A 16,787-nucleotide genomic window follows, 5' to 3' on the forward strand; every position below is an offset into this window, starting at 1 on the left:
CAGATCGACCTTTTGTGACAATATTCATACTATTAGTCCATACCATCTGACAGTGGTAACACCTCTTTCTCCACCTCCTCTTTATCATAATCTTCCCATAATTTGTTGCCAACACTCTTTCGGGGATTAAATACTTTGTCAATCACAGTTTTATTCAGTCCCTCTTTGCCCACTAGGGGTATTGCATAAAGGCAACCTATAACATTTTTGCAGGCTACTTTCTTTTACTAATTAGCGTAAAGGGCACCCAGTTTGATAAGCATCCCAAGAATAACATTTTCTCATGTTGATACTATGTTGGTACTATGCTATTTACAGTTCACAGATCCGTTAATTGCTAGGGTAGTAGGTGCACCACTTACTGTGGAGTGTGTTAGGCAAGTACAGCCTGACAGCGTCCATCTATCTCCTGGACGTTTTTTTGGGCATGGGTTGGCAGAGAAGCCTCCCAAACTGACTCAGATACAGCACCTCTATCATCTGGCCGCTGTTGATTTCGGTGTAAGCGTCATTCCGCTCTTCCGAGATAAGCTGGATCTCAGCATTGACAGGTAGCAGCATGTGAAACATTTCCCCCCCTGAAGTAATATCACACTCAGAGAAAAGCTGTTTTCCAAAACATTGCTATGCAGGCCTCACGGCCATACTAACCTTCCTCCTTCATTCTGATTTCTCCTTTAGTTTTCTTCAGAAACTTGGCACTGGCCTCAGTGAACAACAACAACACGTTGCTGTGCAACCTTTAATTCTTAAGGGGAAAAAAAATACAGACGAACCCATTCAATTTATTTTGGCATGTTTTTTTAGACCTCCAAATAACAACCATTCACAAACAAAAGCTTTTGAAAGGCAAACTCAAAATAAAACTACCCAAAAAAGGAAAATGAGTTATTTGATGTTATTACCTGGTTGAATTTTAGAAGTAAACTTGAATAGACTCAGTAAACCACGCAAGCTCTTTTTACTAGAAAATCACAATGACCAGCACTGGTGAGCTGATTTCAGAACTGGTCTGCGGACACCTCAGCTGTCTCTTGGGGGGGCAATACCCTGTTGGCCGTTGGGCACCACATTGGAGACCCCTGTTTTACATGATTTACCTGGCTCTTGTAAACATTAAATTGAGATTTTTCAAAAATAATTTCTGGTTGGGAGAAATCTACCATTTTTACTAAATAAACAATTTACAATGTTCATCCATCCATTTTTTGCACCTCTTATCCTCTGGGGTGCTGGATCCTATCCCAGACATCATTCAGCAGTGGGTAGGGCACACCCTGAACTGGTTGCCAGACTGTCGCTGGGCGCAGAGACAGACAACCCTCTTGCTCATTTACACCAAAGAATAATTTGGACAGGCCAAATAACCTGGAAGAGAGGCATCAGAGTTCGCAAGACAGCCTGTGCGAGGAGGATTGAAAATGACTTTGCTGGAAAAGAGTCGAGGTTTCACGATTCTGTCACTTGCCTGCTAATTACCCTCATCTGCGCTCACTTTTTCAGCCCTAGCTGCCACTCGTTTCCTAATTTCCCCCCTCCTTATTTAAGAACTCCATTCATCGGTCATTCTTTGTCAGTCCGTCAGCAAACCTAGCATAAGCAAAGCAAGCACTTTTTGACTCCGACCATGCTTCGTTCTTCGTTCTTCGCCACTTGTCACAGGCCTCTAGGGCATCCTGCTCTGCCTGTCCAGCGAGCACCAGATCGCGTTTTTTTTCCTCTCGCCCTGACTTCCCCGATCCCTTAACAAAGAATTGTATGAAACATTACGCATTTGGGTCCACTGCTTATTCCGGTCATGACGCAAGGATGACGTGGCAGGTACAGTACTCCAAAATAACTTCCCGGGCAACAAACTGGTTGACTGTTGGGGCTGATGCTTTGTTGGCAGGAGATTTAGATACATAAAACAAAGACAAAAACGTAGTATTTTGAAAAATAAAATCCCACACTATAAACAATAAGCCTCTAGGCATGCTGTTTTCTTTTTAATTATAGTTTTGTGACCCTTAAAAAGTGTTTGCCCCATCATCTTCTGCCAGTACAAATTAGCTGAAAGTCACATGATTGGGCTGATTCCCCATTAACTTAATCAGGACCTATCGATGAGAAACTGTGAATTAAATATTTTCTTAGCAACTGCAGGTAGCAAAGATATTTAATTTTACAACAAGTTAATTTGCAAGTATTTATTATCATCAGACAAAACTGTGTTATATAGTCATGATAGTGAAACATTGTATGCAACGAGATTAGACATGGCGTACAATGAAGTGCCATTAGAGATTAGACATGGTTTACAAAGGAGTGCCATGTCTAATTTCAATGATAACGCTGTCATCAATGACGATAGAGACAATTCAGTTTACCGCTTAACATCCACTAAAAAGAAAGTGTGACTACGTGCCGTGCAACAGGTGCTACTATTGAAAAAGGTAGTGGAGCGCCTTGTAGAAATATAATTTGACAACAAAATGTATTGAAACGTCGTATCCTGTAGTGAAAAAAACACTTAAGGGTACAGTAAATTGTATAAATGTAAATGCAACCATTTTTAGAAAATCCAGATGTACTCAACATCACCATGATTAGATTGTCAAGTCAAGTCAAGTCAAGTCATTTTTATTTGTATAGCCCTTAATCACAATAAGTCTCTAAGGGCTTCACAGATTAGTACACTATGTTACACAGACTATTTTTCAGCCGACAAGAAGAGTAGGTTATTATTCATATGCAATGGAGTAGAAGTGAGTTTTAAGTTTAGATTTAAACATTTCCACTGAGGTTGCAGATCGGATCTCAGGGGGAAGAGCATTCCACAGCACCGGTGCCCGGATGGAGAACGCTCTCGAACCAGCAGAACACTTCTTTGCTCTCGGGATCACCAGAAGACCGGCACTCTCAGATCGTAGACTTCGGACCGGGACATAGGGGCAGATCAGATCTGAAAGATAAGAGGGAGCAAGTCCATGTATGATTTTGTACAATACTAAGAGAACCTTGAAGTCACATCTTTGGCTAACTGGGAGCCAGTGCATGTTAGCCAAAATCGGTGTTATGTGATCGTACTTTTTTGTCCTAGTTAAAAGCCTCGCTGCGGCATTTTGTACTAGCTGAAGAGACTTGATTCTGGACTTCGGGAGACCGGAGAGTAGTGCATTACAGTAATCGAGACGGGAGGTAACAAATGCATGAATTATAGTTTCCGCATCAGACTGAGACAGTATTGAACGGATTTTGGCAATGTTACGAAGATGGAAGAAAGCGGTTCTAGTAATTTTCTTTACATGCATCTCAAAGGTTAGATCAGGGTCAAATATGACACCTAAATTTTTAACTGAGTCACTCTGTGTGATGTGACATTTGTCAATGTTCACAGCAGTTTTTGAGAATAAGTCACGGCATTTAGATGGACCAATGACTAACATTTCGGTCTTTTCAAACACCGCAGGTAACATTAAAGGGCTCAGATGTCATTTCACCATATTTAACACAGTGCGTCCTATCTGAGAGGTAGGATCTGAACCACGAGAGGACGGTTCCTGAGAGACCAATCCACTTTTCCACCGTTCTAGTAGGATATTGTGGTGCACTGTGTCAAAAGCAGCACTAAGATCCAGCAGCAGCAAAAGTGATGAAGCGCCAGAATCCATTGACATTAGGAGATCATTTGTTACCTTGATCAGAACTGTCTCAGTAGAGTGATTAGCCCTGAATCCTGATTGCATGGATTCAAAAAGGTTATTCTCGGATATGAAAGCATTCTGCTGCTGTGCCACTACTTTTTCGAGTACTTTAGAGAGGAAAGGTAGGTTTGACACAGGTCTGTAATTACTTAATATTTCTGGATCAAGGTTGGGTCGTTTCAGTGTGGGTTTAATAACGGCGGACTTAAAAGCTGCTGGAACTACACTTGAAGAGAGTGATATGTTTATAATATTTAGAACTGAAGGTCCAGGGACGCCAAAAAGACTTTTAATAAGTGAACCTGGGAGCGGGTCGAACTGGCAAGTTGTCAGTTTGGCCGCATTTACCACCTGTTTGAGATCATCAAGTGACAGTTCACTAAAACCGGCCATTTTCCCAAGGCAGCCACCCTGTCGTGCATCTGTACATTTCAGTCCTTTAATATGTGTGGTATTAATAATTTCTTTAGCAATTTCTTCCTGTATGCATTGAATCTTCTTAGTAAAGAAGACCATTAAGTCCTGAGCAGAGTGTGTCGAACTATCTGCGATAGTCTGTTGCCTTGTAAGCGATGCTACAGTGTCAAAAAGGGCTTTGGGGTTGTTTTTTTGAGACGCAATCACCTTCGAAAGGTAGGCCGATTTTGCAGAGGCTAGGGCCGTTTTATACTTTAACAAGCTGTCACACCAGGTTTGATGGAAAACCTCAAGCTTGGTAGCGCGCCATTTTCTTTCCAATTTCCTGCATTCTTGTTTAAGCGTTCTAGTTTCATCAGTAAACCAAGGCGTGCGTCTTTTAGGACGTGATTTTAGTTTTATGGGCGCTATTGAATCCAGCACACTAGTCAGGGTGGTATTGAACTCATTCACGAGTGAGTCAATCGAGCCATTGTATGTAGGAAAGGACGCAACTGCTCCAGGAAGGAGTTCAAAGAGCTCAGAAACTGTGCCAGTGCTTATAATGCGTCCGCTAAATACTTCAGCTTTTTTAACACTACACTTAGCTAGCACCTCAAATGTAACTAAATAATGATCCGAGATAACGGTAGTACACGGTAACACCATAATGTTTGAGGTTAAAAATCCTCGAGTCAGAATCAAGTCTAGCGTGTTCCCATTTTTATGGGTTGGCAAATCAACCAGTTGATTAAAGCCAAATGCATCAATTAGAGACCTAAACGCAATAGTAAGTGAATTGAGTGGGGAGTTCATATGAATGTTAAAGTCTCCCATGATTATAATTTCGTCTGCATAGGTTACTAGTTCAGACAAAAGTTCAGCAAATTCGTCTAAGAAAGTTGTGTATGGCCCAGGTGCACGATAGATAGTTATTACATAAATTGACAATAGAGAGGACCGCATCACAAGAGCCTCAAACGCCTTGTAATTATTAGAGGTACGTGGATTAAATTTGAGCGATTTTTCAGAAATTAGCGCAACACCGCCACCCCTTTTCAACGTGCGTGCTATATGGCTACTCTCGTAGTCTGGGGGAGAAGCATAATTTAGCGCTAAGTACTCATCCGGGCGTAACCAAGTTTCACACAGACCCATACAGTTAAGTTTATAATCACGAATAATGTTATCAACAAGTAAAGCTTTTGGAGCAAGCAATCTAATATTTAACAGACCAAATTTCAGCTTTGCTGAATCATTTGACTTAGCTGAACTCTTTGTAGTCTTTGTCGAAATCTTCAAAAGCTGCCGCTCTTGTGGCTTTTCGTGTGGGTTGTCCGGCGAGGGATGAATGGTGGAATTAGTTACATCCTCGCGTCCTTCCTCGCGTCCATCTTGCTGCTTAGACTTCGCACGCTTCACATTTCTACCTGCACGGCAACCACGCTTCTGTTTTCTGTCCTTACGGCGCCGTTGTCGTCGTTTATTAAGCGGAATAGCCGTCCACAAGGATGCCGGGTCTCTTTGAAGTTCGCTCGGTATATCATAGGCGGTATAAAAAGTGCCCGAAAAGTCGAAATTTAGACGCCCACCCAACCGAATAAGTTCGTCCCTACTGTAAGTATTTTTGGCCACACATGTGTCCAAAAGTGAAAGCAAAAAAGACAAGAGAACGGCAAAAAATAGAAGATTAGCTGGAGAGCAACGAGCCGCAAGCATGTATCCATGCGCCGCCATGTTGGAATCCCTTGGAATTGTAGCAGTGCATTCAATTGATTACAATCTCTCTTGTTTTTCTGTCCTTGCCTCTAGTATTTGGATTCATGTTAACCACTTTTGTAACCTTAATTTGCAATAATGGAAGCCAAAGGTTGTCATTCTTGAGTAGTAAAGATGTCGGCGAGTACAGAAGTTGTAGCTCCCTCATTATGACACCAAGTTAAACCACCGAAGAAGGGCCTAAAATATCAATCATTACATTTGGGTTTGGCCAGGCTTCTCTCTTGCTGACTATTTTTTTATTATCCACCCATCATTGTTCTTCTTTGTCTCTCTGCCTCTCTCTGTAGGCGCTACAAGTGTTAAGGACGTACTGCTGCTGTGGTTCATGATCCAATTTTTAACCCATCAAAATGATGGACGGCCCTAACATTTTCTAATCAACTCCTAGGAAAATCCGTCAATGATAGTTGATTGGCCGTTAATGTAACTTCTGCAGTCACAGACATATTAGATGTAAATGTTCATACAGTCTAGTTTATCCTTGAAAGGCCTTGCAGGCCCTGACGGCCAACGAGTGCAAAATACTCAACAAAATATGGGAGAAAAGACCTGCTTACCGCGAGATCACCGGAACCACAAGTAGCGTGGGAAACCCAGAAATAGTGTTATTTTGGTATATTTTTAACAAGAAGATCTAATGAACATTAAATATTTATGTAAAACATGTATTGATGAAATTGCAATTGTTATTAGCCTTGTAGCACGATTTAAACAATTATCAACACATGCCTCGAACGCCCACTTGCGGTTTAATGTGAAAGTGTGAAATTCTATCTATCTATCTATCTATCTATCTATCTATCTATCTATCTATCTATCTATCTATCTATCTATCTATCTATCTATCTATCTATCTATCTATCTATCTATCTATCTATCTATCTATCTATCTATCTATCTATCTATCTATCTATCTATCTATCTATCTATCTATCAACCTACCTACCTACCTACCTACCTACCTACCTACCTACCTACCTACCTACCTACCTACCTACCTACCTACCTACCTGCCTGCCTGCCTGCCTGCCTGTCTACCCTGGTCTGTGAATGAGTGAGTGATTTGTCCGTCTCTGTGTGCCCTGCAACTGGCTGGCAACCAGTTGAGGGTGTCCCCTGCCCACTGCCTGAAGATGGCTGGGATGGGCTCCGGCACCCCCACGACCCTACTGAGGAGAAGCGGTGCAGATAACGGATGGATGGATTACCTAGTTAGTTGGTCGCACAGCTCTAGGTCACACTTTTCTTCTTTTTTTTTTTTTTGTGGATGTACACCATGCTCATGTTAAAAATAATAAATGATCTGTTCACTTTTGATCTCTTGATATGTGTTATTTTATATAACTAGGGTAGGTGAGGCATATTCATTGTCTGCAAATACACAAGTGGAAGCCAGCAGGAATATTTAACGTAATATGTTAAATACACTCAATTTAAAAACTGTATATAATATAATACCAAATCTAACCAGAGAAGACTCGACACAAAAAATATGTCAATTGACTGAATGAATCTAATCTTATATTTGATGTTTGAAAATGTATGAGTAAAAGTGCCAAGAATAACAATCACAGATATTCCAAAAAGTCAGTCTTATTGTTGTGGGGTGTTTTTTTTCATTTGTTTATTTGTTTGTGGGGAATGTGGTCAACTAGTGCTTTGACAACCACCTAGTACAGGGGTGGCGAACAAGTTTGACACAAGGAGCCGAAATTTTTAACTGTGAGAGTCAAAGAGTCACACCACGCACTGGCCGGCATTAGACGTAAACTACGCAGATGATTGGCAGTCAGTTATGTGTCCGGAGCAACATAAAAACAACAAATCCGACAAATTAATTTCATAATATTATTTATTATTTTTCATTAACTCTGATGGATTCAAGAGTGTTTTAAGAGGGGAAAAAAACGAAAAATGAAACGAGGCAAAGAGCCAGAGTATATAGAAAATATGATGAGGCAAAGAGCCGCATTCTTTTGGCCAAGAGCCGCATGCGGCTCTCGAGCCGCTTGTTCGCCACCCCTGACCTAGTATGTACACTGCTTCCCACTGACAACAGGTTTTGGGAATAAATAGACTGTACCGTACAAATAGCATTATCAGACATAAAAGATACAAAGAATTGTATAAAACCATCTATACAAGCTAACCTGTTGACACTAAAAAGCGGTAAATGTTATTGCACAATTTTTTTTTAAACCCGAAACAAAATCCGTCTCCAGAATATTTAAAAACAGGAAAAAAACATGCGCTTGTTTGAAACTGTCACGAAACGGAACGGGACTGTCTTGAAACGGTCAGCTGGTGTCAAGGGGCGGGGCCAGCTGGGCACCATGAAAACCGTGCAGGACATGACAGAAACCAAAAGTGGCAAAAACAGAAATCGCATATGATCATTAAAGTGGTCTGTTCACGCACAAGGTCTTAGTCTCACTTCAAGTTAAAGCAACTGTAAACTAAAATACCAGACTCAAGTTTTTTTGATGTAGTTTGAATTTGAAAAAAAAACAAACAAAAAAAAACGTGGATTATTATTTTTTTTCAATCGGTAGGTGTTTTTCCGGGGGATATTATCCTTAGTCTAACGCATGGTAGTGTTGGTGAGTATAGACATCATGACGTAAATGCATAGGTGTTTAACTACAGTATGTCTGCCTGGCTGGAGTTAGACTTCAGCACTTGCAGTGTTACAATGTGTTTGATCGACTTTCTAAACCACGGATAGAAAAGGGCATAGATAATTGGATTAAGACATGAGTTGAAAAAAAAAAGGAAGATCAGAAAGAAGGCTGACGCCTCGTTTAGTAAAATGTCCTTGTCTGAGATGACAACGCAGAAATAAGGCATAATGCATGCAATAAACACCACCACAACCACACCCAGTGTTCTGGCTGCCTTTAGCTCAGAACTCCTGATGGCTATACTTTGCGAGGTGTGCAATGTGACAACTCTCATGTGGACGCGCACAGCTCTGGCCTGAGACACTGCCACAACAAACACTCTTATGTAAAGAACCACAATGACTTTGATCGGACCGACAAAAGAGATACATAGATCAGTAATTGCTGCAGCATAACTGACCACAACCTCACATTTGCCTATACATGTGATATGCTTGCCTGGGTGTTTCAGAGAGTCCATAAAACACACCAAGTGGAAAACAAAAGAAATAAACCAACATAGAAAAATGCTGACTTTCACTCTCGTTTGCGTGATCCTGACAGAATACCAAAGAGGGTCACATACGGCTACATAGCGGTCAATTGATATGAGCACCATCATTCCTATGGAGGCGGATGTCACCATATAATTCAGAAAAAAATATACAACACACAGAAGGTCACCAAAAAGCCAACAGCCTTCAAAAGAGAAAATCTGAAACATAATGAGAAAGCCCACACAGAAGTCTGAACTGGACAGAGAGAGCAGAAGCAGGTTTGTGGGAGTGTGAAGTTTCCTAAAGATAGAGAAAAAAATATTATTAATGTTCCTTGACTGTACAAATGGAGTTCCAAATAAAAGGCTCTTACTTGTAGTGCGATATGGAGATGATGACCAGAAGGTTCAGAGTGATGGTGGTGAGAGAAACAGCCGACGACAGAGCATAGGAGGCAGCAACAGCCGATGGATGATAAGGTGTCTTCCTGCAGGAAGCATTGACAAGCAGCGGGAAGCACAATTCTGCATGGTCTGACATCCGCATCACCTGGGGGCGCCGGAGACAACCCCACCAACAATACTGGGCCAGCTCTTAAAGCTTCACTTTTTATAGTGACGATGTACTGTTGTTTTCAATTTTAACACTAGGTGTACCACAGCCAAGCCAAGCTTTTCCTGCATAGAATGCCAAAGGGACAGCTGGATTAATTACAACACAATAACAACAGAACTCAGTAATGACCCTTTTCAAGAATGTTTGGTGGGTGCGTAACCAGCCCGAATTTTGGGGGTATTACTCTAGTTGTATTTTTGTGGTATTTTTGTTGTATTTCCGTAGGTCTTTTATAGTTTTACTGTACTTTTATTTTGTAGTAATTCTAGTGTTTTCATAGGATATTTTTTTGTAGTATATCTGTAATTTTTTGTAGTATGACTGTAGTTGTAATTTTTTAGTACTTCTGTCGTAATATTTCTATAGTGATACTTTTGTGGTATTTCTGTTGTAATATTCATGTAAAAGTATTTTTGTATCATTATATTAATGTAGTGGTAATTTTGTAGTATTTTATAGTGTTTTTTTCTCATCAGAATGAAGACAAAATAATACATAAGGTCTCTGTTTTAAAGCACTAAATTTGATATTTAGTTTTGTAGTAATGTTGTAGTAAATAGTATTTTTTCTGTATTTTTGCCAGCTGACTGTTTATGTATCTATCAACACCCATCCACCGCATTCCATTTGAAAAACCCCGCCACGCCGCATTTACAGAGCAATGGTGACTAGATGGGTCGTTAAATTGTTAGTTTTAAATAACACAGCCTTTTGGCTGTCTGCTGGTCTTTCTGGAGGGGTAAGAACATTCCTGGGACCTTTAGTGTTACTGCTACAGTGATATTTTCCCCCTCATTGGAACTCACCCTCAAATGTCTGTACAATCATTGATACATAATCATGAGCCCAAGGGGTCAGGCATGTCAAACTCAGTTTGGCTTGAGGGCTAGATCCAGATTTTATGTTCTCATATGGGTCGGATAAGTAAAAAAGGATTCAACACCAAACTTAGGTTTGTTTTTCAGTACTATGCTTTGTTATTTAGGCCTCCCCTACAAATTATAATCATAGATGATAAGGGATATTTTCTATGCACAACATTTATTCACAAACAATGGAAAAAGGTATTTTAATATTTGGCATTAAATGTGTTAAGTCAAGTCACATTTATTTGTAAAGCCCTTAATCATAAAAATGTCTCTAAGGACTGCACAGGTAACATTTCAACCCTCCCCTGATCCTAAACCAACATGTGGGCAAGGAAAAACTAATTAAACTCAGCATGAGGAAAATAAGAAACCTTGAGAGGGTGTCTCACAAGTGGTAATCCCCCTTTCAGGATGGCCAGGGTGCAATAGATTTAGCATTGGGTATCGATAAACAAAACATAATGAATATCAATAACAAGAACATAGGTAATATGGAGAAATTTGTCCGGAAAGTGCATGATAGCAGGGAAACCTTGAGCCTGTAAAATTGTCCAAAAGGTCCATGACAGCAACGACGCAGCTTCCCATCTCCTCCGGCTGGCCAATGCAGACAATGACATGCTTCAGGTCCAGACGGTGGTCCGCTGACTCTTCTCGAATTGTCTTTCTCCCTTGTATCACCACCAGCCAAGCAGTCGGAAAGGACAGGAATAGAAAAGTGAGGTGGAGAGTAATCATAAGCTATTGAATAGAAGAGGGTCTCAAGTCTAGATTGAAAAACTTCCAATGAGGTTGTATTTCCAGAGGCTGAGCATTCCACAGCACTGGGGACTGGATGGAGAACGCTGTTGACACTTGGCGTCCTGTCTGACAGGTGCTACCTAAACCACGAGAGTACGGTTCCTGAGATACCTATCCATTTTTCCAGATGAACAAGTGATATGTGTTTGTCCACAGTATCAAAAGCAGCACTGAGATCCAGCAGCAGTAGCATTGATGAGGCACTGGAATATTTTGCCAAGGGCACACAGCCGTTTGCGTCTGAATCACGGCCAGAAATTTCTGCCTGTGAAGCAGACGCTGTTGGACGCTTTGAGATCGCCATACAGACGAGATACAGCAGTGCTTTACACGCGGTCGGAAATTCACACGCGGTTGGCAGCGCGAAAAAGTTTTGCGCTGCTCAAAACTTTAGGGCCCGGTCACCAAGACTTTCACGGGCGTATCGAGGCTGAATCACGGCCAGAAATTTCTGCCCGTGAAGCAGACGAAGTTGGACGCTTTGAGATCGCCATATAGACGAGATACAGCAGTGCTTTACACGCGGTTGGCCGCGCGAAAAAGTTTTGTGCTGCTCAAAACTTTAGACCACGTGTTAACCGCGGGCGGCACACGAGGTAATGACGCGGAAATGAGACGGAACGACGTGCTCTGGCCACGGCCAGGGCGTGGTTACACATGGGTAGGACGTGAAATTTCAGCGGGTAATCGTGGGTGGAGCACGATCATAGCATGTTCTGCGCCTGTATCGCGGTGTTATTACGTGAAATTAGCGTGTTACGCGTGTGACGGTCAAACGCCTTTCTCCGCGTATATACAGCGCGATTTGCCGAGTACACGTTAGTTGTGCTCGAGACGTCAAGGGGTGAACATGGATCCCCGTCACCGTAGTGACCTCGTCTTAATCCATTTTTATTTCTTGACATTTATTTTCATTTCATAACAAGATAATAAAATAAAAATGAAAAACTATTACAATAATAACATATTGGCTTCTTCGGTGCCATAGCTTGAAATCTTGAGCGGTTATGATTTCTACAGCCCGGTGTTATGCCGAGAAATGCATCCCTGTCGAGATTTGGATCCCCTCGCTACTACAACCACTTTTACCTCGTTTTATCTCAGTTTTAGGGAATGAACATATAACCAAATCCACTTCGCCTTGCATTTGTTGGGAATGTAATACAACATAAACCATTCCGTCTTTGTTTTTGTTGTGAACGTAATCGAACGGTAATGCACACCGTATATAAATAACTTTTGAGAACTGTTATGCACTCTACCGTAAAGCTTATTATGCAGAAATAAGCTTTATGGTAGAGTGCATAACAGTTTCAATACGAGCAATTTGAATAGAAAAAGGCAAAATAAACATGTTACCTGCTCAAAAGTGATTTGTATACGGCGTGCATTAACAACAATAATAATAATGCATTTTATTTAAAAGCGCCTTTCAGGCCACCCAAGGACACTGTACAGACAATGAAAAAATACAATTTAAAAAGTTGTAAGCGAAATAATAAATAAAAACAAGACATAAAATCATAAAAACATAGGAAATGGAGAAGCTATGTGTTGTAGGCAGTTCTGAACAGGTGTGTTTTTAGACGGGACTTAAAAGTGGAGAGAGGTGTGCAGTTTTGGAGGTCCGGAGGTAGATTGTTCCAAAGCTTGGGAGCAGCGCAACTGAAGGCTCTGGCTCCCATGGTGCTCAGGTGGGCAGGGGGCACTGACAGTCGGAGGGAGGATGAGGATCTGAGGGAGCGAGTGGGGACGTGCACCTGGAGAAGGTCGGACAGGTAAGGAGGAGCCAGGTTGTGAATGGCCATATATGTATATAGGATCAGTTTGTAGCTGATGCGATGCTGAACAGGAATCCAGTGTAGCTGTTGGAGAACGGGGGTGATGTGCTGCTGGGAAGATGTTTTTGTGATGATGCGAGCAGAGGCTTTTTGAACCAGCTGAATTTTATGGAGGGACTTTTGAGGAAGGCCGAAGAGGAGAGCATTGCAGTAGTCAAGGCGGGATGTGACAAGACTGTGGACGAGAATAGCAGTGGTGCGGGGGGTGAGGGAAGGGCGGTGTCTGGTAATATTGCGGAGGTGGAAATAAGCAGTGCGGGTGATGGTGTTGATATGTGAGTGGAAGGTAAGCATGCTATCCAGGATGACAACCAGACTCTTGACCTGGGGGGAGGGGGACACTAAGGAGCTGTCGATGTTGAAAGAGAAATTGTTTACTTTGGATAAAGTGGATTTGGTGCCAAGAAGGAGGATTTCTGTTTTATTGGCATTTAATTTAAGAAAGTTTGTTGTGAACCATGTTTTGAGTTCGGAAAGGCAAGAGGTGAGGGAGGTGAGTTTGGTTTGCAGGAGAGGTAGAGTTGGGTGTCATCAGCAAAGCAGTGAAAGTGGATATTAAATTTGCGGGGGATATGACCAAGAGGCAAGAGGTAGACGATGAAGAGAAGAGGACCTAAGACAGATCCCTGGGGTACACCTGTGGTGACTAGGGAGGGCTTTGAGGTGAAGGATTTCAGCTGGACAAACTGAGTGCGGCCAGTGAGGTAGGAATGGAACCAACTGAGGGGAGTATGGGTGAGACCAATGGAGGAGAGTCTATTGAGGAGGATAGGGTGAGAGATTGTGTCGAAGGCGGCGGTCAAGTCTAGGAGGATGAGGATGGAGACTAGACCGGAGTCAGATGCTATGAGGAGAAACCGTTTTTTTACCGTTCGATTCCATTCACAACAAATACAAAGACGGAATGGTTTAAGTTGTATTACATTCCCAACAAATGCAAGACGAAGTGGTTTTGGTTATATGTTCGCCATTAAATTCCCTAAAAGTGATATAAAAGTGAGATAAAACGAGGTAAAAGTGGTTGTAGTAGCGAGGGGATGCAAATCTCGGCTAGGATGCACTTCTCGGCATAACGCCGGCTCGGCAGCTTTTATACCCGTGGTACACACGAGAAAATGACGCGGAAATGACGCGATGAGGAAGCGGAACAGTCGCCGGCGTCTGTTTTGCGGGCATACCACCGATGAACAGCGGGTTGGCCAATTTTGCGCATTTTCCATCGCGGGCAACCACGGGAAAAAAAAAAAGGCAAAATTTTACCCGCGATACAGACTCAAACGCCTGTGTGACCGGGCCCTAAGAGGAGTTCATTGGTTACTTTAACCAGAGCTGTCTTAGTTGAGGGATTTGCTATAAATACTGACTGGACGGATTCAAAGAGATTATTTTCAGACATAAAGTTGTTCAGCTGCTGTGTAACAACTTTTTCAAGTAATTTTGCATAAAATGGTAGATTTGACACTGGCCTATGATTACATAGGCTTTATGGGTCATGGTTAGTTCGCTTAAGCATGGGTTTAAAGAGAATTTGTTCATGCAGTACTTGTAAATGCAGCTTTACATCTGAACCAACTCACTGTAAACATTACAAACATACACAAATTCAAGTATATAAAAATATACTTGCCTCATTGTCATAAGGCTTTAAAATAATTAAAAAAAGAAATACAATGAAAACTAGCAATGAACGGGCAATAACATAGGGTCAAACTAATAAGCTGGGCATACCGTACCTCAGAAAACACTGTACAATATTGTCTTTGACATAAAACCAGACTGGATATCAGCTCTATTACACCTTTACTGGCCTTTACAGGCAGCAAGGAGCATTTAGTTCGTGTTCATTACAAAAATCATAACTTTTGATAAAAATGAGCAAGGGAATTTCTTTTTGTTTTACATACTCAGTGGGTTAAATCATTCAACGAGCCAGATCTGGCACGGAGACAGTAAGTTTGCCGAAGTCGGCCCAAGCAATAACTGTAATGTGCCACCACCATTACTTTTCATTTTAGTGGGCAAATGTATTCAAAATCAAAATAAGAGATGCAAAACACCACCCAAAAATATGACATTTCAGTCCTGCTATTGAAAAAAGCTCACGACTTGTAGCATCCATCACTCAAAGCATAGGTCCCCAAACTGCATTTGGTTTGGCTCCCTGCTTACTACCAGTGATCATTTAGACACATGTTTGTTTTTTTTTACCTAAAAAATAAATACTAAAATCTGGGTGCACATTTTTGGTTGTCACAATATTCAATCCCAGGTCACATCTTTGGTAGCAGTACCAGAGGAGCATGTTAATTTTGTTGTGCCTTTTACATGTTACAAATGTATTGTTATTGCAACATATGAAACGCACAACGGAATTACTATCCTCTCTGGTACAGTGAATAAAAACAGGGTGACAATGACAAAAAATATACTGCCTTTTCACAAGTCATCTAGTGCTCTGACAACTAAGCTGAACTTGGACCTGTTAAGAATGCGCATGGCACTGGAAAGATAAGTCAAACATTTACAACTCTTTCACAATGTCTAAAAATTGGCCAAAGTAAAATAAATATTTGCAGAATTTTTGGGGCCGTAAACTGGTCGTTTCCAAATGGCCACTTTTGGAAAAGCTTTGACATGTCTTTAGACAAATGTGTGAAATGCAATGTTTAGTTAGATAGTTAGTGTTGTGATCACATTCGACCTAGTACCATGTGAAACTTCATGCTATTGTCCCAGCTTTTTTTCAACTAAGATGCCCATGATACGTTTTTTTGCAGGCATGTGATTGCAAAAAAAAATTCCGGCGAGAATAAAAACCTTCTTTATTTGTTTGTTACCGCCCAGATTACTCAATTTCAGTTGCACTTCCAGTAATTAGTATTACTATTCAGAGTGTTACCCTTCAAAAGAGACCAAAACTGCCCATATTCTCCAAAAGGTTCAATAACAGCATTTAATTTATTTTGAGTAAGTCTTGGATTCGGATTTTAAGCAAATTTTGCAGGAACGTTAAGCAATTAATAGCTAGCACTAGGGTCTCCAATGCATATAAAACCAGGTGCCGTTTGTGGAGACTAGCAACAAGAAGTAGCTTTGAGCTTGAAAAAGGTTGGAGACTACACTACTTCTTAAATCCGGACTTAAGCTGCAAGCGTGCTTGAGCACGGGAAGATGGCCGTTAGTGTGAGTGTGACCCAATTTGATTGGTTTATCATTAGTAGACTATCTGTGCGACACTATTATTAGTAATATCATGAAATATCTATGTATAAATATTTCTAACCTAAGTGTCGTATGTCAAGTAAGGGTGGGCGATACTTGGAATTTAGTATTGCTTTGATCCGAGTAAATACAAGGTAGTATCGATCAATAGCGATCCGAAACTGGTACTTTTGCTTGGTAATGTCATAACTATTGAAAAACGGACCTCCCCCTTATAATAAACACTGCATAAAGATTATTTTTAATAACCTTAATGCAAACTTTAAAGGGAGAGTGTGTATCATTTGACTACTAGATGCCACTGAATTATTTAGCACAGCCGAAAGCAAATTTAAAAAATCACAAGTAAGAATACAAACTATGGAGACTCAAAGTGACCACACCGCAGCATTTTTCTTCTCACTTATTTGCCCAGCCT

General features: G+C 41.1%; 1 protein-coding gene across 1 annotated transcript; it reads right to left on the reverse strand.

Moving 5' to 3' along the window:
• Positions 1–8,504: 8,504 nt before the first annotated feature.
• On the reverse strand, positions 8,505–9,567 carry LOC148353327 (trace amine-associated receptor 1-like). Its single transcript, XM_088352544.1, has 2 exons — positions 9,395–9,567; positions 8,505–9,321 (listed from the first exon to the last, which is right to left on the reverse strand). Exons 1-2 carry the CDS (start codon positions 9,565–9,567, stop codon positions 8,505–8,507), a joined length of 990 nt encoding a protein of 329 aa, XP_088208670.1.
• Between the last annotated feature and the right edge of the window lie 7,220 nt (positions 9,568–16,787).

Source organism: Urocampus carinirostris, chromosome 14 (assembly GCF_059441175.1).
Source record: "Urocampus carinirostris isolate Australia breed hairy pipefish chromosome 14, RoL_Ucar_1.0, whole genome shotgun sequence".
Taxonomy (NCBI): domain Eukaryota; kingdom Metazoa; phylum Chordata; class Actinopteri; order Syngnathiformes; family Syngnathidae; genus Urocampus; species Urocampus carinirostris.

Coding starts and splice junctions, on each gene's coding strand:
- LOC148353327 (XM_088352544.1), bottom strand. CDS start 9,567: ATGCGGATGTCAGACCATGCAGAATTGTGCTTCCCGCTGCTTGTCAAT. Junction 9,322..9,394: donor ATCTCCATATCGCACTACAA/GTAAGAGCCTTT, acceptor CTCTATCTTTAG/GAAACTTCACACTCCCACAA.